We start from the raw sequence: 18,490 nt of genomic DNA, 5'->3' as shown, positions 1-18,490 counted from the left end.
GTGTGGTGTCTGTGCCAGCGTGACTTGCACTTCATGAACAGCAAATGCTGTCATCAGTCAGGAGGGGAACGGCATTCTGCTGTCAGGAAATCTAGTCTGGGGGTGTCTGTATTGGTGGAAGTTCTACCTCAGTATGCCTTAAAAGTAGTGTTTCTGTTACAGGGCACGTATTGGGGGTTGGACTAGGTGACCTTTAAAGGCCTCTTCCCAACCAAACCATTCCGTGGTTCAATTATTAGGTTGCGGGTTTTCTCTTTTCTTTTTCTTCCCCCCACCCCAACAATGTTTGTTTTTCCTCTTGGAAAACATGGGAACTACAGAGGTTTTGCTATCTTATTTTGAATACAGCCATTATTTGAGCAGTTTTATAAGGAAAAAGTTACAGTGTGAACTGCTGTCAGTGGGGAGCAGAGGAAATAATAATCAGTGTACTCTGATACGGAACTTCTTTCACTTAGGGTCTTAATCTTCTTCCAGTCTTGTCTCTGAAGCAAAGGTGCCCATCAGCTCATTCCTTAGTCTTTCCTTTTCACCTTAGGAAGAAACTCTGATTAGCACCAGCTACAAGTCAGAGAAGTGATAACAACAATAGTCTGAATGCAACTTGGTCCCATTTTTCTTTCCTTGTCTGTCAGTCAAGACAGTGCCTTCATACCTGTGTGAGGTGTATGAAACTTTCCCTCCTGTTTTTTCCAACCTTTACTTTGGAGAACTCTGCCAAAGGTGTTTTTATTAAAATGAAGACTTATGTGTGTACCATCATACTGAAAACACACCTTAAAATGAAATGACTGAATTTGTTTTATATCAAAATACAGAATATTCATTTTATCTTCTGTGAGCCTGATGATTTTCAGAATAAACAAAAATTTAAAAAATGTTCAACTGAACCAGGGACTTAACTTGAAACGTGAGTGCCTGCCTGCTAGTCCAACAGACATGATGAGTGATGATGAAAGGACTTGATGTAAATGTGTCCTATAGCTCTTAAATATTTACTGTCATCATTTCAAGGAACTAAGTGTGTGTATGCACAGAAGTGTTTTTTACCTGTTATGTACTGCAGTGATGTGCAAGCTGAGCTTTTTAGCAGATTGAATGGCAGTGCTAAAATTATATATGTCTGTATATAAATATATATATGTATATAGGCCCACTCACATACGTCATGTTCTTGAAAATCTAATAATGCATTACAGATAGCGTCTTATTTTCTTGTAATAAATTAGTTTTGTACATCAGCAACGTTTATTTTAAAAAGATAATTCAAGAATTACTCTTTTTGGAGGCATGTTATGATATTTTACTTGCAGTTTGCTTGCTCTAGAGTTGATTACTTCTGGGTAAATGATATGGTAGCTAATACTGATACTTGAGTGCAAAATGCATGTTTGAGAGGGGTGAAGGATAGAGATCATATTTAAAGTAGCTTCTGCAAACAAATGCCTTTTGTAATTTAGCTTTTTTTTCCACTGAGTCCAGTCCTAGTGCAGTAGCCCTCTGAGCTTGTTTGTGCATTTTCTTGGCCTAATAAGCGTTTAGATGATGCCTATCACCATAGTAACTGCACACCTCTAAGTCTAAATTCTGCGACATGACATTACTGCAAGTCTTCCTCAAAAGAGGTCTGAGTTATCTTACTTTAAAAGAAAAAGTAGGGAGGACTGTAAAACTGTGTCTCCCTTTAACTTGAATACCTACACAATGGGATTAAATCCAGTGCTTGTCTACACTTGTGTCTTTATTCTAATTTTATATGTAGCAGCTTTATGAAACACAAATAACTTGTTACATAAAATGCAGCTCTGAACAGTGTGATTTATCTTTAAATATACTTTTAAAAATAGACTATTCCAGTCTATAAACAGAGCACACTTGTGTGTAATCTTGCTGCACTTTTTACTGTCCTGTAAGTTCTCAACTGCACTGTATTGTTATAAAAGTTTTTATCTGTCACTGCTATGGACCTGATTAAATGTTTATTTCTATTCATGGTATTCAGGTTTAAGAGAACTGTTGACAAAACCTAGTTTTATAGGATTGTCCTTTTGATGAATTGATCCTTGTTGGTGCTCTGGAGTTGTTTAGTTTATGAAATTTGATGACTCTGAGCCTGGACTTTCTTTGTAGAGCCAGTTAAATGCGAACGCTGCTTCTTATTTTGCCTTGTTTCTCTTTTGTTGGTCTGTTGCTAATCCTGCAGTGTTTATGGTCTTCTGCATGAAAATTGTTTTGTATACACATAACAATGTTTATTAAATTAATGTAATGCACAAATGAATAGTTTTCTCTTTATGAAATGCCGTCGTACTACTCATGTTACCCGAAAAGAAACCAAACATATGAGCGTACTCAAATGCAGAGAGGCAGCTGGGTTTTGTAAATGTGAGGTCCCCCAGGCACAAACCTCGATGCAAATACAGGTGCACAGACAGTGCTAGAGCCAGTGTAGTGAATCCAGTGCATCTGGGGTGCGTTGAACCTGCTCTGTGCTCGCTGCGCGGCGAACTTGTGTGTGGTGTGTGCACAGCGGGCTGCCAGATGTTTCAGAAGAGGCCAATAAATGGCTGAAATAATCTCTTTTTATATGGACAAAATTCATTATCAGTGTTGACAATATCTGCAGCCAATTCTCCGTAGGTAAAATTTCATCCCTTCTGTTTCTGTTTATGCTTGTGTTCCTCCTGCCTTGGAAATAGCTCTTAATTCTGAGGTCGTTTATATTTGCTTGATCTCCAGCACAGTATTTGGCTCAGAGAGGCTTTTTCAGCTGAGCTGTGGGTTTGACAAGGAAAGCAGAATGTTTGTTGACATCACTTCAGGTTTCTTACTGCTGTAAACAATGGCTAATGGCGTGGGCGAATGCAAATTATATACCTCACTTGCTGACTGGAGTGAGTCTGGAATTTGCTTTAGACCCCAGAAGGTAATTTCTGCCACATGTTTATATACTCAGTTCCCTCTTCGCTGGGATGAAGGTGGAAGAAAAAAATCTAGGTAATGAAGAGAACTGGTGCAGAGACATTTACCTGTAAAACCTTCTGAATCACATCAGACCTAATAACCAGATTATTTTATGTATGGGCAGGTCTCACAGGTCCCTCTGCCTGTGAAACAGCTGGCTTACTAATGGGTGCATTTAAGGCACCTATGGAAGTTACAGGTGTGCGTTTAGGTAGAGTATTTTACCTATTTTCATTTAAGTTGGAAGAGTAACAAGTGATATGACAAGAGGAAGTGGCCTCAAGTTGCGCCAAGTGAGGTTTAGATTGGATATTAGGAAAAATTTCTTCACTGAAAGGGTTATCAAGCATTGGAACAGGCTGCCCAGGGAAGTGGTTGAGTCTTCATCCCTGGAAGTATTTATTTAAAAGCTATGTAGATGTAGCACTTAGGGACGTGTTTAGTGGGTTTGGTGGGCATGGTAGTGCTGGGTTGACAGTTGGACCGGATGATCTTAGAGGTCTTTTCCAACCTTAATGATTCTGTGAATTCCATTTGCTATGTGGCTGTACATTAATATGGAAGCTGTGCAAAATAAGGTTGTAAATGACCAACCTTGTGAAATGGGTTTTAAGGTGGGTGACTGGGGGTTCTCCCCTCCCCACTAGATACTGCTAGTATTACCGCATTCTGAAAGTAGCAAAAATTTTCCTGAAAGTCTGTGTTCTGTGAAACATACCAAGGGCAATGTCCTTCATATAAGAAAGGCCCTTGAAGAATATGACCCTTCTTGTGTGAACAGCATTTTCTTCTGAAAACAAAAAGTTGTTGCAATGGCAATTAGAGGTGAGGCTTCTTGAAAGAAGAGCAAAAATGTTTTGGGAGTGTGATGAATGAGAAGGAACACTTCCCTTGTTCTTCTGGAAAGGTGAGGAAATAACCTAGAGCCTGAGCACAATCTGCATTCTTGTGAGGAAGCAGTGACAGTTCCAGATTGAGTATCCTGTACTGGCATCTAAGGAAAATTCTAGGTGAAAAAATGCACAGAACGGCAGAGACCCCACTACAGTCACGCTATTGTATTCGACTGTAGAAGCTGCTTAGGGAATTATATTCTGTTGTCTTGTATGTGGGAGCTTAAGAACAGTAACTTACAGTAAGTATCATGAAAGCTATTACCTTGATACCCAGGGGAATATGTCAAGGATACAGTTTCAACTTCAATCCATGTTTCATGACTAATAGCTTAAAACACATCTTCCTGCTCTGGCAATGCTTTGCACTGTGCTTAAAAAGTCAGATTCTTAATTTTTTTTTTTTAAACCCTGATTTATCTATTTTATTTAAAAGAGTTTCTGAACATTTGTTTTTTCTTGTTCTAATTTGCAGCATTACTTTACTGTTCTTTTTGGCCATGAAGGGCAGAAGCCACTGGAACTCCGATGCGAGGATGAAGTTGATGGAGATGAATGGGTAGAAGCTATTCACCAAGCTAGGTATGAAACCTGACTTTTAATCCTCCATTTTACTGTAAATAAATTGATAATAATTTGAAAATCTAAATTTACTCTCTAAACAGAAGTAAATGTTACAGTGCATTAGATGTGTATGGCTTGCGACTCCTGGGTATGTTATAGGAAAAAAATGCCTTTATCATTCATGCTAATATCACTGTATTTTATCATTCACAAGCGATTGTGTTCCAACGAAATTTCTTGAAGAAGAATACTCTTTTATGGGAAACAACTGGATTAGTTCTTTGTTAGGGGCAAAGTGTGTTATATGAATTAAGAAATAAGTGATATTCCAAATGAATAAATGAATGTTCCTTAAAAAGCTCTTACATAGAAATAAAAGTAAGAAAGAGGAGGTCAAACTATTTTGCTGGTAAAGGGCAACAAATAAAATTTCAACTTCAAAACTGAAGTCCTGAACAACAATCTGTCTTGCAAAAAGGGACATGGTAGAACTTCCAGCCATGCAGTAATCTTTCCTGAGAGAAGGTCTGCATGGCGAATGGGAAAGGTTTACAGTGTAATCTAAATGAAAATCATCTAACTGAAGGTTTGTGAAATGGTTTGTTAAGGCAAATGTCTTTGCTGAAATGCACTTTCTCCAGCCTCCTCTCGTAGACACTCACCTCAGCTAATCCACAGTGCCATGGTAACGCACAAGGAACCAGGCAGTTTCTGAGTTGCTTAGGACATGAGCCATGTAAACAGCAGTGATTTTGCTTTATAACTAAAAATGAACACCGCCAGCTAGTAGTTTTTAATTTAGAACTTGTGAAACGAAGCGCTGAAACTGCAGGTCTTGTGTTGCCTGGGCATCCAGTCTCTGGATCTGCATAATTTTCTTAATGTTGGTACCTAATGAACAGGGTCTTCTCCTTTCTTGGAAAGTACCTGCTGGGTTGTAATAATTAGGTGAACCAAATCTTGCATGGTAGCCCTCCGGGTGAACACATTTCAGGTCTTGAGAAGCTATGAGGCCTTGAGCCTATCCCGGGAGACCATGCCCACCAGCAGACCGTCCCATATTGCTGAAGGAGGAGAGGAGGAAGATCTTAACTTAGTCTCTGAATCTGGGTCAATTTCCTTTGTGCAGTAAGATTGAAAGCAAGTGAAAAAAGGACCATGAGTTTTTGCCTTGTGGTAGGGGCATTCTGGGGACGCAGGTTCCCACAGTTCCCTGTTCTCAGGATTTTCTTGCCCATTGCCTGGTGTAAAAGGCACGTAAGCAAGGAGAGCTTCATAACACTGAGTTGAAACTTCTCTCTGGGTAGTTCAGTCCATAAATCTATCACACATGAATTTTCAAGGCAGAACTCAACAGAAAATTAAGCCAATGTTAAACAACACACAGTTGAAAATATTGAAAACTTAAGCTTGCTAAGAAGTTAATTGTGAGGTTCGGGGTCAGGGTGGTTGAATTTTGGCTCCACCAGAAAGTTATCACTGCAGCCTTCAGAAGACAACTGGGTCTCCGTTGTAAGATCAGTCTTTTTGTCTCCATCCCTTTTGTAATTTGACTTTTCCTCCTTTATTTATGCCTAACTGAAATGATAGTCCTAATAATATTGAACTGTGGACACCACTGTGAGGGATATTCTCAAAGCCCTGTGTAATTTGGGGGATTTTTTTAATCTGCTTTTCTTGCATAGGTCTCTCAATTTCTTTGGGCAATTTTCCAGGGACTTGGACATGCCTTTTCTTGTTCTAGTATTCTTCTTCTCTTGAACACAGTATCAACAGCGACAAAAAAGTTACTGAAATTTAGTTGCTGAACGTAGAGTGTTGTAGGCTACTGTGGTTACCTCATTGTTCTGATGCTTTTGTGCTTCACTGGAAGCTGTTTTTATTTGCTTTACACTGTCTCTAGCAAAAATACTTGGAGTTGCATAATTAGTTACTTACCATTGGGTCTTTTACCAAAGAAACATAACAAAGAAGTGAAAATAATAGCTTTAGACTATTGCATAAGATTTTTCTTGCCAACTTAATTAAAAAAAATAGAACACAGAGATTAAATTTTGCCTGCATCATGATTTAGACTTCTTTTCCTTGAGTTCATCCATTTTTTTGACAAATGGGACAAGCTTTGGGAACTTCTTCAGTGTCACTGTTCATTTGAAGCTAACCTAAGATATCTCTGACCCTTCTCTCAGGTTTTTGTTTTCAATTGCTAAATGACATGTTGTGTAGCCCTTTGAAGATACCTTTTCATAGTATCTCAGGTGTCTTAGGTAAAAATTGTAGGAGGTATTGAGAACATTCCCTTGCCCTTAAATTGAAAACAGGCCTGGGAGCATCCTTTTTGGTGTGAATATGTTGGTATTTGTGAAATGAAAATAATTAATTGCTTTCCAGAGGGTCTCATCCTTATGAGTAGCTATGGTAATCCATGTTTTAGCTGAGACAAAGTATCTTTCTTTCTGTTCCTAGACTGACATCTACAAAATCTAATTTTGGATTGCTTTTCATTACTTTTTGCAAATGCATGTTTGCAGCCATCAAAATCTCTTCCATGTTTTATTTATTTTGCAAGTTAGAAACAGAATGTTGAAAAAAATAACACTCACTGCACCCAGTGTCCCATTCTGGATAAATAGGTATTTTATTTGGATGCAAATTCCTAAAAAAAGGATTTTCTACTGTGTCATTGTCCATTGTTTCTTGGAAGATTTCACTGTGGGTTGGGTGCTCCTGCTCATCATTTGGGGGGTACTGTGCACACAGAGCTGACAGACTCTTGCATGGCTGCAGCTAGATGCCCTCTCCTCGTTTGGCCTGTCTGTAGTGCCCTCTCCTCGTTTGAGAGAGATTGTTTGGCTTGTGAGCTTGCAATGGAAGAAGCAGTTCAGAATATTTTAATGGGACTCCATTATGAGCTCTACATGCATACCTACTTTTCATGTCTTTCCATTTTATTTGAATTCTCAGTATTTTGAGTTCTCAGTAATGTTCAGGGTGGCAGAGTGAGGTTTGCTTCTTTTGAGGTACATTTCTAGGCTGGAGGATTTATTCCTGGCAAATCCTAATTCCTCTGTCAGTGACTACATGTGGAAGTTCTGGTTTGGGCTTTGGTCCAGAACTTGCTCTCTTACAAAAAAATCTGTTTCACCCTCAATTCATTGAGGTGGATTTTTCACCCTCTCTTTCAAATTCTTCTATGTTTTGTTTTGTTGTTTTTTGGGGTTTTTTTGCATTTAACTCAAAACCTTCTATGCTTATTCTTTTTAATATGGATGCAGTACTCATCAAATGTCTCAACCTTTTCTACTTTAGCTTATTGGAAAGTCTTTAATTAAGTACTTTAGGCTGTGGTTTCATGTATGCTTTACTCCTGCATAAGCCCATGTTGCTGCTGAAGGAATGCAGCTGTCATTCTCCTAAGTCAGCCATTCATTTCCACACCTTTACCAACCCTTCTCTCATGCAGGCGCAGTTGTGAACTTAATTGTGAATCTGATTTACACTAAAAGGAATTATGTTTTGTTTATTTTTTGCCAGCTTAGTTTTAATTTGTCACATTCCTTTGGGTCAGTTTGCTGCACATCCATGCAACCCACCTGTGTTCACTGCACAATGGAGAGGGTAGTGGACGAGTGGGATGTGGGAGAGCACGAGTGCTATGCGGAGGGGAAAGTGGGAGTGCTTCTCTCAGCTAGCTGCTGTTTAAAGTGTGTGAGGACCTACTGCCCTCCAAATGGCAGTTTAAAAAAGGAAAAAAAAAAAATAAAAAAAAATCTTGCTCTCAGATTTGTTGGCACACTTTGCCTGCTAATGCAGGGTGTATTTCACATAGTATTTTACAGACAATTGTAAGCTCAGTACGGTGGCTCAGAGCTGCCTGGAAGCTCAGAGCAAATGTCTTGCTACTGATGCCTTGCTGTTGGAGAAACTGTATTAGCTGAGGCTTGGTACTATAATAACCACAATTTTATAGTTTCCAGTTGGCTGGGAATGAGGCAGAGAGAATTAGAGCAATGCTCAGAATATGGGTAGAGCAATCTCATATCTGCCTTCCAAATAACGTCTAGATAGATCCACAGAAGAAAGTGGTAGGGATTGCCAGAGCTGGTAGCTTCATAGAGGTGAGGCTGCTGCTGTTACCTATACTCAGGTTGAACCAGAATTGAGCCGGGCATGTAATTCCAATGTAAATGAGCACACATACATCCATACAAGTGCTGGATGCATGGATCACCACAGACACAAACATGCAGCAGTCAAATGGGCACGGACAACACCAGCAGCCTCATCCTGTTCCCCTCTCTAACTGATCAGGATGAAGGTATGTTAGTGGAGAAATACATACAATATGTATATACAGTATGGGTCCCCCCACTAAGTAGCTCAGTCTTGCAGTTTGTTCAAGAGCTGGTCCTGGAAGTGCCTCCAGTCTCCCCAGTTGCTGGTCTCTGGAAGTACAAGCCCTCAGTGCCCCTGGACTCTCTGCAGTTGCTGCTGCTCAGTCCCCATCACTCACAGGTACACATGCATTGCCCCCCTTCCCAGTGCACTGTGGATCCCCCAGTAACTGGTCCAAGACATGTAATCTATGCCAGTAACTGGCCCTGGACCCATTGTACACACCCACACCACACACGTATGCACTGAGTTGTGAGCACCCCATTAGTTGGTGCTCAGTCTCACTGGGAACTAGCCCTTGGCTTTTCTCATCTCCATCTGTCATGGGCACACACAGACGTGTGCAAATGAGTTTCTGAGTAAGCCAACCAACCTCGTGGTTTTCCTGGTAGCTGGGTCGGATCTCCTGTGCCCTCCAGTAGCCAAATCACAGAGTCACTGATGATCCAACCTTGACTTTCTGCATCTTCACCGCCTGGCTTCCCTACAGCTATTCGTACTCAACAGCTATCCAGGCTGGTGACCACACATGGATACCCATCCAGATGATATACACACACTCCTGCCTCCCCAGTGAGTTCCTGGCACTGCAGACACCCAGGGACCTATGGCCCCTGAGTCCCAACTCCAGTTGCTGGCACTTAGAGCTTCATGGATGCGTACATGGAGTCCCCTCACCCAAGAAAGTAATTAGAAATTGAATTTAATGAGAAGGCAGAATGGACTGTGCTGATTCAGTGCAGAGCATGGCCAGATGAGTGTACTGATCAGCTTGGTTACATGTGACCCTTTATCCTCTTTTTATCCCCTTATCTCATTGTTTTCCCAAGCTTGCTCCTCCTTAGACCTCCTTGATCCCTTCCTTTTCCTGCCTTTGGTTCCTCCCTTAAACATCCCGTAACAAACCTTGTACAATCCCACAATACTCTTCCCTGTATCCCATTAAAAGTTTCACACCGCTATGGTTAGTAGCCCATTTCAGCCTGAAGGATGTTCTGGAGAGCCTTTCCACTGACTCATCTTGATGGCTTTTGCCTGCCAGCTGATGGGGCTGGTGGCTTTCCTGTCAGAGCCCTGCGAGGGGCTGGGGTGGGATAAGGGGCTTGTTTCTCTGACTGGGTTATTGGGGTTCCCTGCCTGGCGTTGTGGTCCTTCCTCCTTGTGGAGATGGGCCTTTCATGGGCTGATCTTGTGATAGCCCTGGCAGAAACCAGGTCACAGGGCTCATTGCTCTTGATTAGGTTATTTGGGTTACAGCAGCTACCGTTGTTCCTCTGTGCTGCCTTGTGTTGGTTAAGATCAGCCTTTTAGCACACACCCTGACCTTGCCTACCAGAGGTGACCGTACCTCCTGCGCTTCTTGCACAGCACCTCACAGAAATCTGTTTTATCCCCTAGAAGTTCTGTGTTCCTGAAGCAGACATCTCAGTGCTTCTGCAGAGGTCTCCTTAGGCCCTTCAGGGGGGCTTGTAGGACTTGGCAGGCAGCACTTTAGACAGCTTAGACACAAAACTTCAAAAGCAATGATGGTTATACTGGTAATATAGCTATCCAGGGGACATGTGTGATAGTTGTTTTCTAAGGGAACATTTGAAATCCCAGCAGGCACACTCTCTGGAGGTAGCAGCTATGAGTTCATAACAGCTCTGTGAAGCTTCAGCTCACACAGCGAGGAGTGTCCCTTCCATTGTGTTTGGTCTGGACTTCATGGCTGCTGTGGAATTCTGTCTCTGTTTTGCATAATGGGCTAAGGTACCTTTCTGCTTCAGTTTGTTTGTAGATTAATTCCTGGAGTCAAATTTTCCTGGGTAAAGGAGTGGCAGGACAATTGAAACAGCTGCTTTTAGTATGAGTTGTGAGTCTGATGACTAACTAACACACTGGCTAATGATATGTGTTTTCAGGGTTGTCTCATTCTCCCACCAGCAGGTAGCATTCCCCTCCCCTCCCACACACCTGTGCTCCTAGAGTAGGCTGTTTCCCCACTGATGTGGTTTGGGTGCGTGAAACCTCTCGTGATTGTTGGGGCCACCCTTCCAAAAGACTCCATTCCAGTTGGTATTGCCCCATCTTAGTTCAAAGGATCTTGTAGTAAAAATCATTTGAGGTGTGGACTTCTCCTGCTTCCCCATGTATCACACAGTCCTACAACCACTCACCCTCCAGTCCTGGTTGATGTAGTCATTCATCAGTCCAAGTGCTGTTTACTACCTGTTTGACTGGAAATCAGTCAACACCTCTTTTACAGCCTTTCTAAACAGATGCCCATGCTGTTTGAAAGCCCATCCTAGTTTTGTATCTGCTGAAAAGCCTCAGCTCTGTAACCCTCACAGCCATAGGTGTCCTTTGATATCGTACCAGCACACAGGAGTTCATTAAAGGTTAATGGTACTTGTGTACAGGTGGTCTCCTACATCACCTTGGTTAGAGTCATAGGGATGGATTGTGCAAGTTTTATTGCAACTTCTACTGTTTCCACCCCTAGTCTGGCTGTCAATGTGCCATTAGATTTTAAAACCTCTCTGGAGGCTATTCTTCCTTTGTTAGCTTGCTTGAGGGTGGTTAGTATGGGTAGATGCATGCAATTTCTTTTGCTTTCCAGACCCCTAGAGCCGTATTACCTGGTTTTCATAAAAAGTTCATTAGGTTATGCATTTTGCACTTCAGAAGGGTGATTTGATATCACCATAAATAGTTGTGGCCAGGTCCAGCGCCCGGTTCTTTCAGCTGCCTGAACGGCTTTAGTACAGTTAGCACAGAGTGATCCAATGAACTGTAACGCTGTTTAGTACAAAAATCAGTACAAAATCAGTTCAAAAATTCAGTATAAACATCAATTCTATTTGCTGGTAGCACTACTGGAGCCTTTATCTTGGTCTGCTGCCACAGTGAGACGCTAATAATGAGGCACTGGCTAAACTTTCTCTAGTTTTCCTGCATTTTCTGAGGATCTCAGCTCTCACGGGATCTGAATGATGCATCGTTTTTCTCAGGACTTCGTTTCTTCCTGTCCCTATGTGGTAGGTAGTGGTCAACCAGAGCTTAAAGTACTTGAAATACTTGTTTTAAGTCCTGTCTCTCAGATGATAGTAGGAAATAGGTATAGCCTCAGCTTTCAGAACACTCTCTCTTTCAGTCTTACTACGTATTATTATAAATTTATAGACCTGCCTCTCTCAATAAAACATTAGTACCAGTTCATAGAAAGCTGTGGTTCGCAGCAGCTGCTTCTTTCTATTAAACGGTGTCCAAGCCAGAGAACTAGATCTAGGCTGGCTGCTTACAAGTGGTTTAATGAATTTGTCATCCTCCTTTGACATTTGAACACTTTGGTACAGTTTTCTTTAACAAAGGATTTTGTATACATGTGTAATCAAGTCAGTGTTGAAACCCTGCCCTCTTGAAAGGCTCCAGGTTAGCACTTCAGGTGTGATGATCTTTAACTCATACAATACAGATGAAAGAGGCTGTGGGAAGTACGTGAAGTTTATTCCAAAATCCTGTGATTTTCCTTTCCCAGAACAAGTAGCAGTTTTGAGAAGGAAGATGGGTAGCCTATTCTAAGTTAGTGTAGGTGTACATAGACTTTTCTGATTAACTCCTCTTCATACTGCTAATTATGGGGAGTGAAGGAAATGTTGTTCAGTTTCCAGGCTGAGACTGACATTTTAGACAGCCAAAGGCACTGACTAGGCAAAATACTCTTAAGTACATCTCAAAAGAGCAAAAGCTTTTCAGTCTTCCATAGCAAAGTTCTTGTTTGCTAGTAAAGCAAGAGTGTGGAAGCCTGGCTTAATGCATTTAAAGAAGCTGAAAAATCTGGATGAAGCTTCTTCCCCTGAAGAAGGAAAATAAAAATTAAAAAAAATGGAAGAAAAAGAATATATAATAGTATCTTGAGTCTTACGTCAGCTCTGACTGCAGCTGCTGTTCACCCTTTGTGATTCTGTGTCCTGCTGTTTTCCTCAGTCTTGAATAAAAGAAAAGCCAAATCTGTCAAATTCTGTATTGGAAACATTTGATAGCAAAAGTTTAAGAAAATTTTCAAAAGGATAAATAGAAAAAAGGCCTTGTCACCTATATGGATCTGTTTCTAGGTAGAAAAGATTGCTCTTTACATTAAATGTAAATCAAGGTGGTGCTGCAGCCACTAAAGAATGCGTTTTCTTTCATATCTTACCTATATTTTTTACATTCATGATGTCTCTCATCATTGTGAAACAACTATTGCTAACTGCGTTTCTAACTCAGACACTTTTTATCATGTGCAAATGCCTTTTAGAGGGCGAAGAGATAAAGTACTATATTTTATGAAAAAAACCCCAGGATTCTTGCAAAACAAAAATTATTATTGAACAATTTTAAAAAACTAAATCTCATACTTTATTACTGTTTATTGCACAGTTAAGATATAGCGATTACTTCATAACAGATTTTTAATGTATGTTGTTTTACTTGTTGGAAGAGAAGCCCTTTTTCCATTCATGGTTTACCACTGCACTAGTTAAAATATAACAATACATGCAATAGAATTAAATTAACTTCTTACTCTTTTTATAATCTATGCCAGTAGGAAAAATTTTTGCTTTACGATAGCTGTGGGAACTCATTCTAATTATTTTAAATCTAAGCTTGCTTTCCAGGTTAAGTGTTGAATTTAATAACTACTCAAATATTGGCCCCCTCCACTATATAACTGCACTAATACTGATTGAAATGGCAGTAAATATATATATATAAAAGATTAACTGGAGAGAATGCACGTTATTACATTTTTAAAAGCCTCACAGTATTTAATAGCAAATGTTCATTTTTTTGTGAGTGTTGTAACAAGTTAAAAAAAAATAAAAAGGAAAATATGTGCGATCAAAAAATACCTTCAGTCAAATCCTGTGCTAACTTGACAGTGGAAAAAGATATGATAGTCAGCATTTTCAGTGATAGAGCATAAAATAGTAATAGAGATCCCTTGTCAGAAATTTAGGGCTTCATTCTGCTATTTTGTGCAGTTTAGTCTTTATCTTGTAAAATTATTTAACTCTCAGAGGCACAAGCTTCCTGAAACCTAGGTAAAGAGGCGGTATGTGTCTGTAGATTTCACTGAATCAAGGCCAGCAAACAAGCACATTGTTGGACTGTCCGTTTTCTGCACGTCTTAATTATCTGTGTGAGGGAGACTGAATCACATGAAAGAACAGTCTGATGAGGATGTTGCATAGAAAGATACTGATTTCTCCTTTACCTGAAGTTGAGAACAGTACTTCCAGTAGAATGCTTGTCACTGGTCTTAACTGTGACATCTGATTGCACTAGGAATACTGTCCATTTTCAGGAAAACACAAATCAATGGCAGTTTGCCACCCAAGCACTAAAAGACAGACTGATAACATAGTTCTTGTTGCTAATTAGAATAAATGCATTTATTTGAGTAATCTCAAACTGCCCTAAACAATAAAATAGGTGCTAGCAAACTAAAATAACAGTTACAATGGGAATTCTTCCATAAAGAGATCTGACAGGTAGAGACAACTAAGAAATAGTTCTGATGAAGCACCAGATGGTCCCCACAAGTCCTCCCAAAAAATGGAAAAACCCCATCTCTTAAAATAAATAAAAGAAATTGAGTTAATAGAATTCTCAGGCTTAGCCTGAGAATTAGAAGCTCATAAAAAGATCAATGTGATTATCTTGCTCTCGGTAACTGGATACTGGGAAACTGGGTACAGCTAGTGCCTGTGTCTAAAAAGGATATTGAACTCTGTAAGTTTGGATGATTTATGATCAAGCTGTTATATATTAAGCCAAACAAACATGGGTTTGCAGGTTTCTTGTCATTGGTGCAATGTTTATTCTGTCAATGTCTCATAAGGGGGCATGGAAGACAATATTTGGCTATTTTTACTAACTTAAGTGTTTTCCCTTTTAGTTATTCAGATATTCTCATTGAAAGGGAGGTGTTAATGCAGAAGTACATTCATCTTGTCCAGATTGTAGAGACTGAAAAGATTGCTGCCAATCAGCTTCGGCATCAACTTGAAGATCAAGACACAGAAATTGAAAGACTTAAATCTGAGGTATCTGCCAGAGCCATTAAGCAATCATTAAATTACATAATTTTGCCGTGTGCTTTGCAATAATATTCAATATTTCTTTAATATTTTTGACAGTAACAGAACCCAGTAAGGTTAATACATAACCCTTGGCTATGAACCCTTGGCTAAATATTTTTCTTAGAAATATTGGGGGCTATTAGACTCATTGGATTACTTCTTTGTCAGAAACTTTAAGCTAACACATTGCTTTGCAGTATGGGTGCCACTGGTTGCATTATTTCCTACCTGTCTTCACGCAATGGGTTTGATCCTCAACACATTGGGTGTGACAGTATTGAGAACCCTTCCAAACTGCTCTGTTTCACTGAATGTTAAAAATTTATTGCATTCCTGAGCTGATGAAGTCTGAAAGGCACACTTGGTTTTGAGAGGAGAACCAACTTTCTTCTGGTCTTTCCTCCATCTGGATCAGGAGTCTTGTGGATTTTCAGAGAACTCAGTTCTTGTCCCTGTGATCAAATATGTGCTTGTTATTCTGTGCAGCTTTAACAGGCTTGAAGAAGGGGAAAATATTTTTCTGTTAGTTCTGTAACTACGAGTTTCATTGACTTGAAAAAGCATTTAATGAATGGTTCTTTTTGTCAGATTATAGCTCTCAATAAAACAAAAGAAAGAATGCGACCGTATCAAGGCAACCAGGAAGATGAGGATCCAGATATTAAAAAAATTAAAAAGGTAAACATGCAATCTTCTGTGCTTAAGAGGAGAAGAGTGGAATGCGGGTGTGCTTCTGTGTTTTAGTCTGTCTAGTTTTGTCTTCATTTGTTTTCATTAAATGCAGTCAAGGAGCAAGATTCCTTTTGCCCTGCTCCTGCTTAAATCTCTTAAATTACATCAGCTTCCTATATTTCAGTGCCACATTTATACCATGGTTTATTTGTTACTTAAGTGTTCATTTTTTCTTACAAGGTATATGTAAAGGAGCTTACACATTGTGTTCAACTGCTTGTAAAGATTGAAATAAAGTCACAGGCTTCCTGTGAGAATCAAGTGTATAGTGACTTTATACTCTCACAAAATGCTTATAAAGATATAAGGGAATTATTTACATTCTGTCACTGCAGCTGGACAGTGACAGTGACGATATTGAAAATGCAGAGAACAGTCTTGCTTTGGGTTTTCAGCCAGTCTGTTTGATGGTGATTGTTCCAGGGTACTATGGCCAGTGTTTTAAGTGACAGGGACAGAATTGTCCCACTCTGTGTGGTGTTTACATATGCAGCTCTTGGTGATACTGCTTAAGGATGGTTATAATCAACCTCCAGAACTGTGTCCATCACTGACCCCCACAAATCCTAATGCATGAGTATGAATGGAATTCACGCTTGAAGATGTGATCCTGTATGTGTCACCCTTATTCTCACAGTGTTCAGTCTCTTAAATTGGATAATATCCTTTATGACATGTGGACTTAGTTTCTGACTTTTTCTGGGTCACGCAGTCTGAGTCAGGGTCAGCACTGAGCTGGTACCCATGTGTGAATTTTCCTTTTCATGTAGATTATATATTGTGATAGGAGCTGGAAGTGTCTCTTTTAGTAGAAGGAGAGCTCTGATTCTGTATAAAATTCACTGCATTCTGCATCTTCATTGTTTTGACAATTGGGCCCTTTTCTAAACTTGTTTTTTCAGAGTAAATTCTACAGTGAGATTTTGCATTTCTCTTTCAAGATGAATCATCCTCACATCAAGATCAGGGCAAAGACATACTAAAATTTTCAGTGACCAGATGTAGACCTCTGTAATCTTTAATCCATTTGTAACTTCAATGGATATTACGCTTAAGTACATTTTTCCATCACATAGAGATACTTTTTAAGAATGACAAAAATCTGCCTTTTCTGGATTTGCTTTATTGCTGGCCTAGGTGTCTGATACTAAGCAGTATATTGATACTTAGCTTTAAATACACGTGCTAAGTGGTATCCATTCAAAACAGAAAGCAAACTGGGTTTAACAACTATTTTAGAATGGTGTCAGTAATGATATTGAGTGTGTCCTGAAATGTGCTACCTGAAAGCATTGCACCATACTTATAGATGTATAAGAGAAATGTGTAAGGGGAGGTAAAAGGAGTTAATAGATCTGCATAAGCGTAGCACAGTTGTGCTGATAGGAAGAGTATGTACAAAGGTACGTTTAAGCCTGCAGTAAAAGGTACCTTGATACGTATGTGATATCTTTTCAGTCTGTTTCCTGGCAACAAATATGATCAAGTGATTGTGGGAATTTAATTAACAAATGGGAATTTAATTAACAAACAAAAAACTAAAAAAAAAAAAAAAAAGTAATTCAGGAACAATTATAGATCAATAAGGGCAACAGACTTTTTTTTTTTTAACAGAGGCATTTCATTTAGGGAGTTACTGAGTTATTTCTACAATGAAGAGCTTATTATAAGTCATGTAATGTTTTTTTCTCATTCTTCTTTTCTGCTTGGTCCTTTTTTAGGTCCAGAGCTTTATGCGGGGCTGGTTATGTAGAAGAAAATGGAAAACTATTGTCCAAGATTATATTTGTTCTCCTCATGCAGAAAGCATGAGGAAGAGGAATCAGATTGTTTTTAACATGGTGGAGGCTGAATCTGAGTATGTGCATCAACTTTATGTTCTTGTGAACTGTTTTCTGCGGCCCTTAAGAATGGCTGCAAGTTCAAAGAAGCCACCTATCAGTCACGATGATGTTAGCAGCATTTTCCTCAACAGGTAAGAGGCTTTTGCTGTGCTTTTTGGGCATTTCTCTGACCAATTCTTCCCATTCTGCTTCAGTTTACAACAGTGAGGTCTGGCACTTGTTTTTTTTGCTCTGATGTAGGTAATATCACTGAGGAAGACCATGTTTCCAGAGATAAAAGGCAAAGTGCTGTCAGTGATGTTGTTTGAAACCAGCTAGATCTCTTTGCCTCCTTACATTCTATTTCTTCCTCTGCTAGAGGAAGAAAAGGACAAATGGTGCCTGTTGGTGCAGTTCTTATCACTTTCTGTCACCTTTCCTGTTTCTTTTTCTCTTAAGAGAGCAAAATTTGACTTAGTGGCCTCATATAATCCAAATAAGACCCTGAGGATGAGTACATCAGATCTTTTCTTTTCGTTGTCCTGCCTAAGGAGTCTCCTTCCCCCTCCCTTGTCTTTTCATATCCTACACAAAAGAATTGTTCTTTGCATTAAGCATCCAAGTACTATTGTAATGAGTATGTACAAACAAGCCAGCAGGCATCTAACATTAGATACAGGATTTGGATTGCATCCAAGACTGCCCCAAACTTCTAAGAAAGAGAACATGTTCCTTTAGGTATGAGGCAGCTTTCTGTTTCATAGCTCTTTCATGGTCACTTTACTTTTCATGGTTTCTATTACAACTGGAACTCCCCCTAATTCTGTTGACCTTATAAGCTAAAATACAATATTAAGGTTAATGCTATAGAAAAGTTGTAAGCTTCAAATCTTAAACAGCAGCAAGCGAGAATATAGGTAACTACTAGTGGTTTGAGGTTTCTGCATCTTGCTGGTCCTCTTAAACTACTTGAATGTATTGTCAGGGATATTCTTGGAAAACATATTCA

At 39.6% G+C, this 18,490-nt stretch overlaps 1 protein-coding gene across 1 annotated transcript in view; it reads left to right on the top strand.

Moving 5' to 3' along the window:
* Positions 1–2,842: 2,842 nt before the first annotated feature.
* The window catches only part of RASGRF2 (Ras protein specific guanine nucleotide releasing factor 2), a gene marked incomplete at its 3' end in the record, with an annotated part of 54,529 nt that continues 38,881 nt past the window's right edge, over positions 2,843–18,490 (top strand). Inside the window, exons 1-5 of the mRNA XM_010170159.1 lie at positions 2,843–2,926; positions 4,333–4,439; positions 14,743–14,890; positions 15,515–15,604; positions 17,380–17,633. Coding sequence (XP_010168461.1) covers positions 2,843–2,926; positions 4,333–4,439; positions 14,743–14,890; positions 15,515–15,604; positions 17,380–17,633 — 683 coding nt within the window. The remainder of the gene's footprint in view (positions 2,927–4,332; positions 4,440–14,742; positions 14,891–15,514; positions 15,605–17,379; positions 17,634–18,490) is intronic.

The sequence above is a fragment of the Antrostomus carolinensis genome, unplaced genomic scaffold (genome assembly GCF_000700745.2).
Source record: "Antrostomus carolinensis isolate BGI_N321 unplaced genomic scaffold, ASM70074v2 scaffold1286, whole genome shotgun sequence".
Taxonomy (NCBI): Eukaryota; Metazoa; Chordata; class Aves; order Caprimulgiformes; family Caprimulgidae; genus Antrostomus; species Antrostomus carolinensis.
Note: the sequence above shows the minus strand (reverse complement) of the source record. Positions and strands in the feature narration are given on the sequence as shown.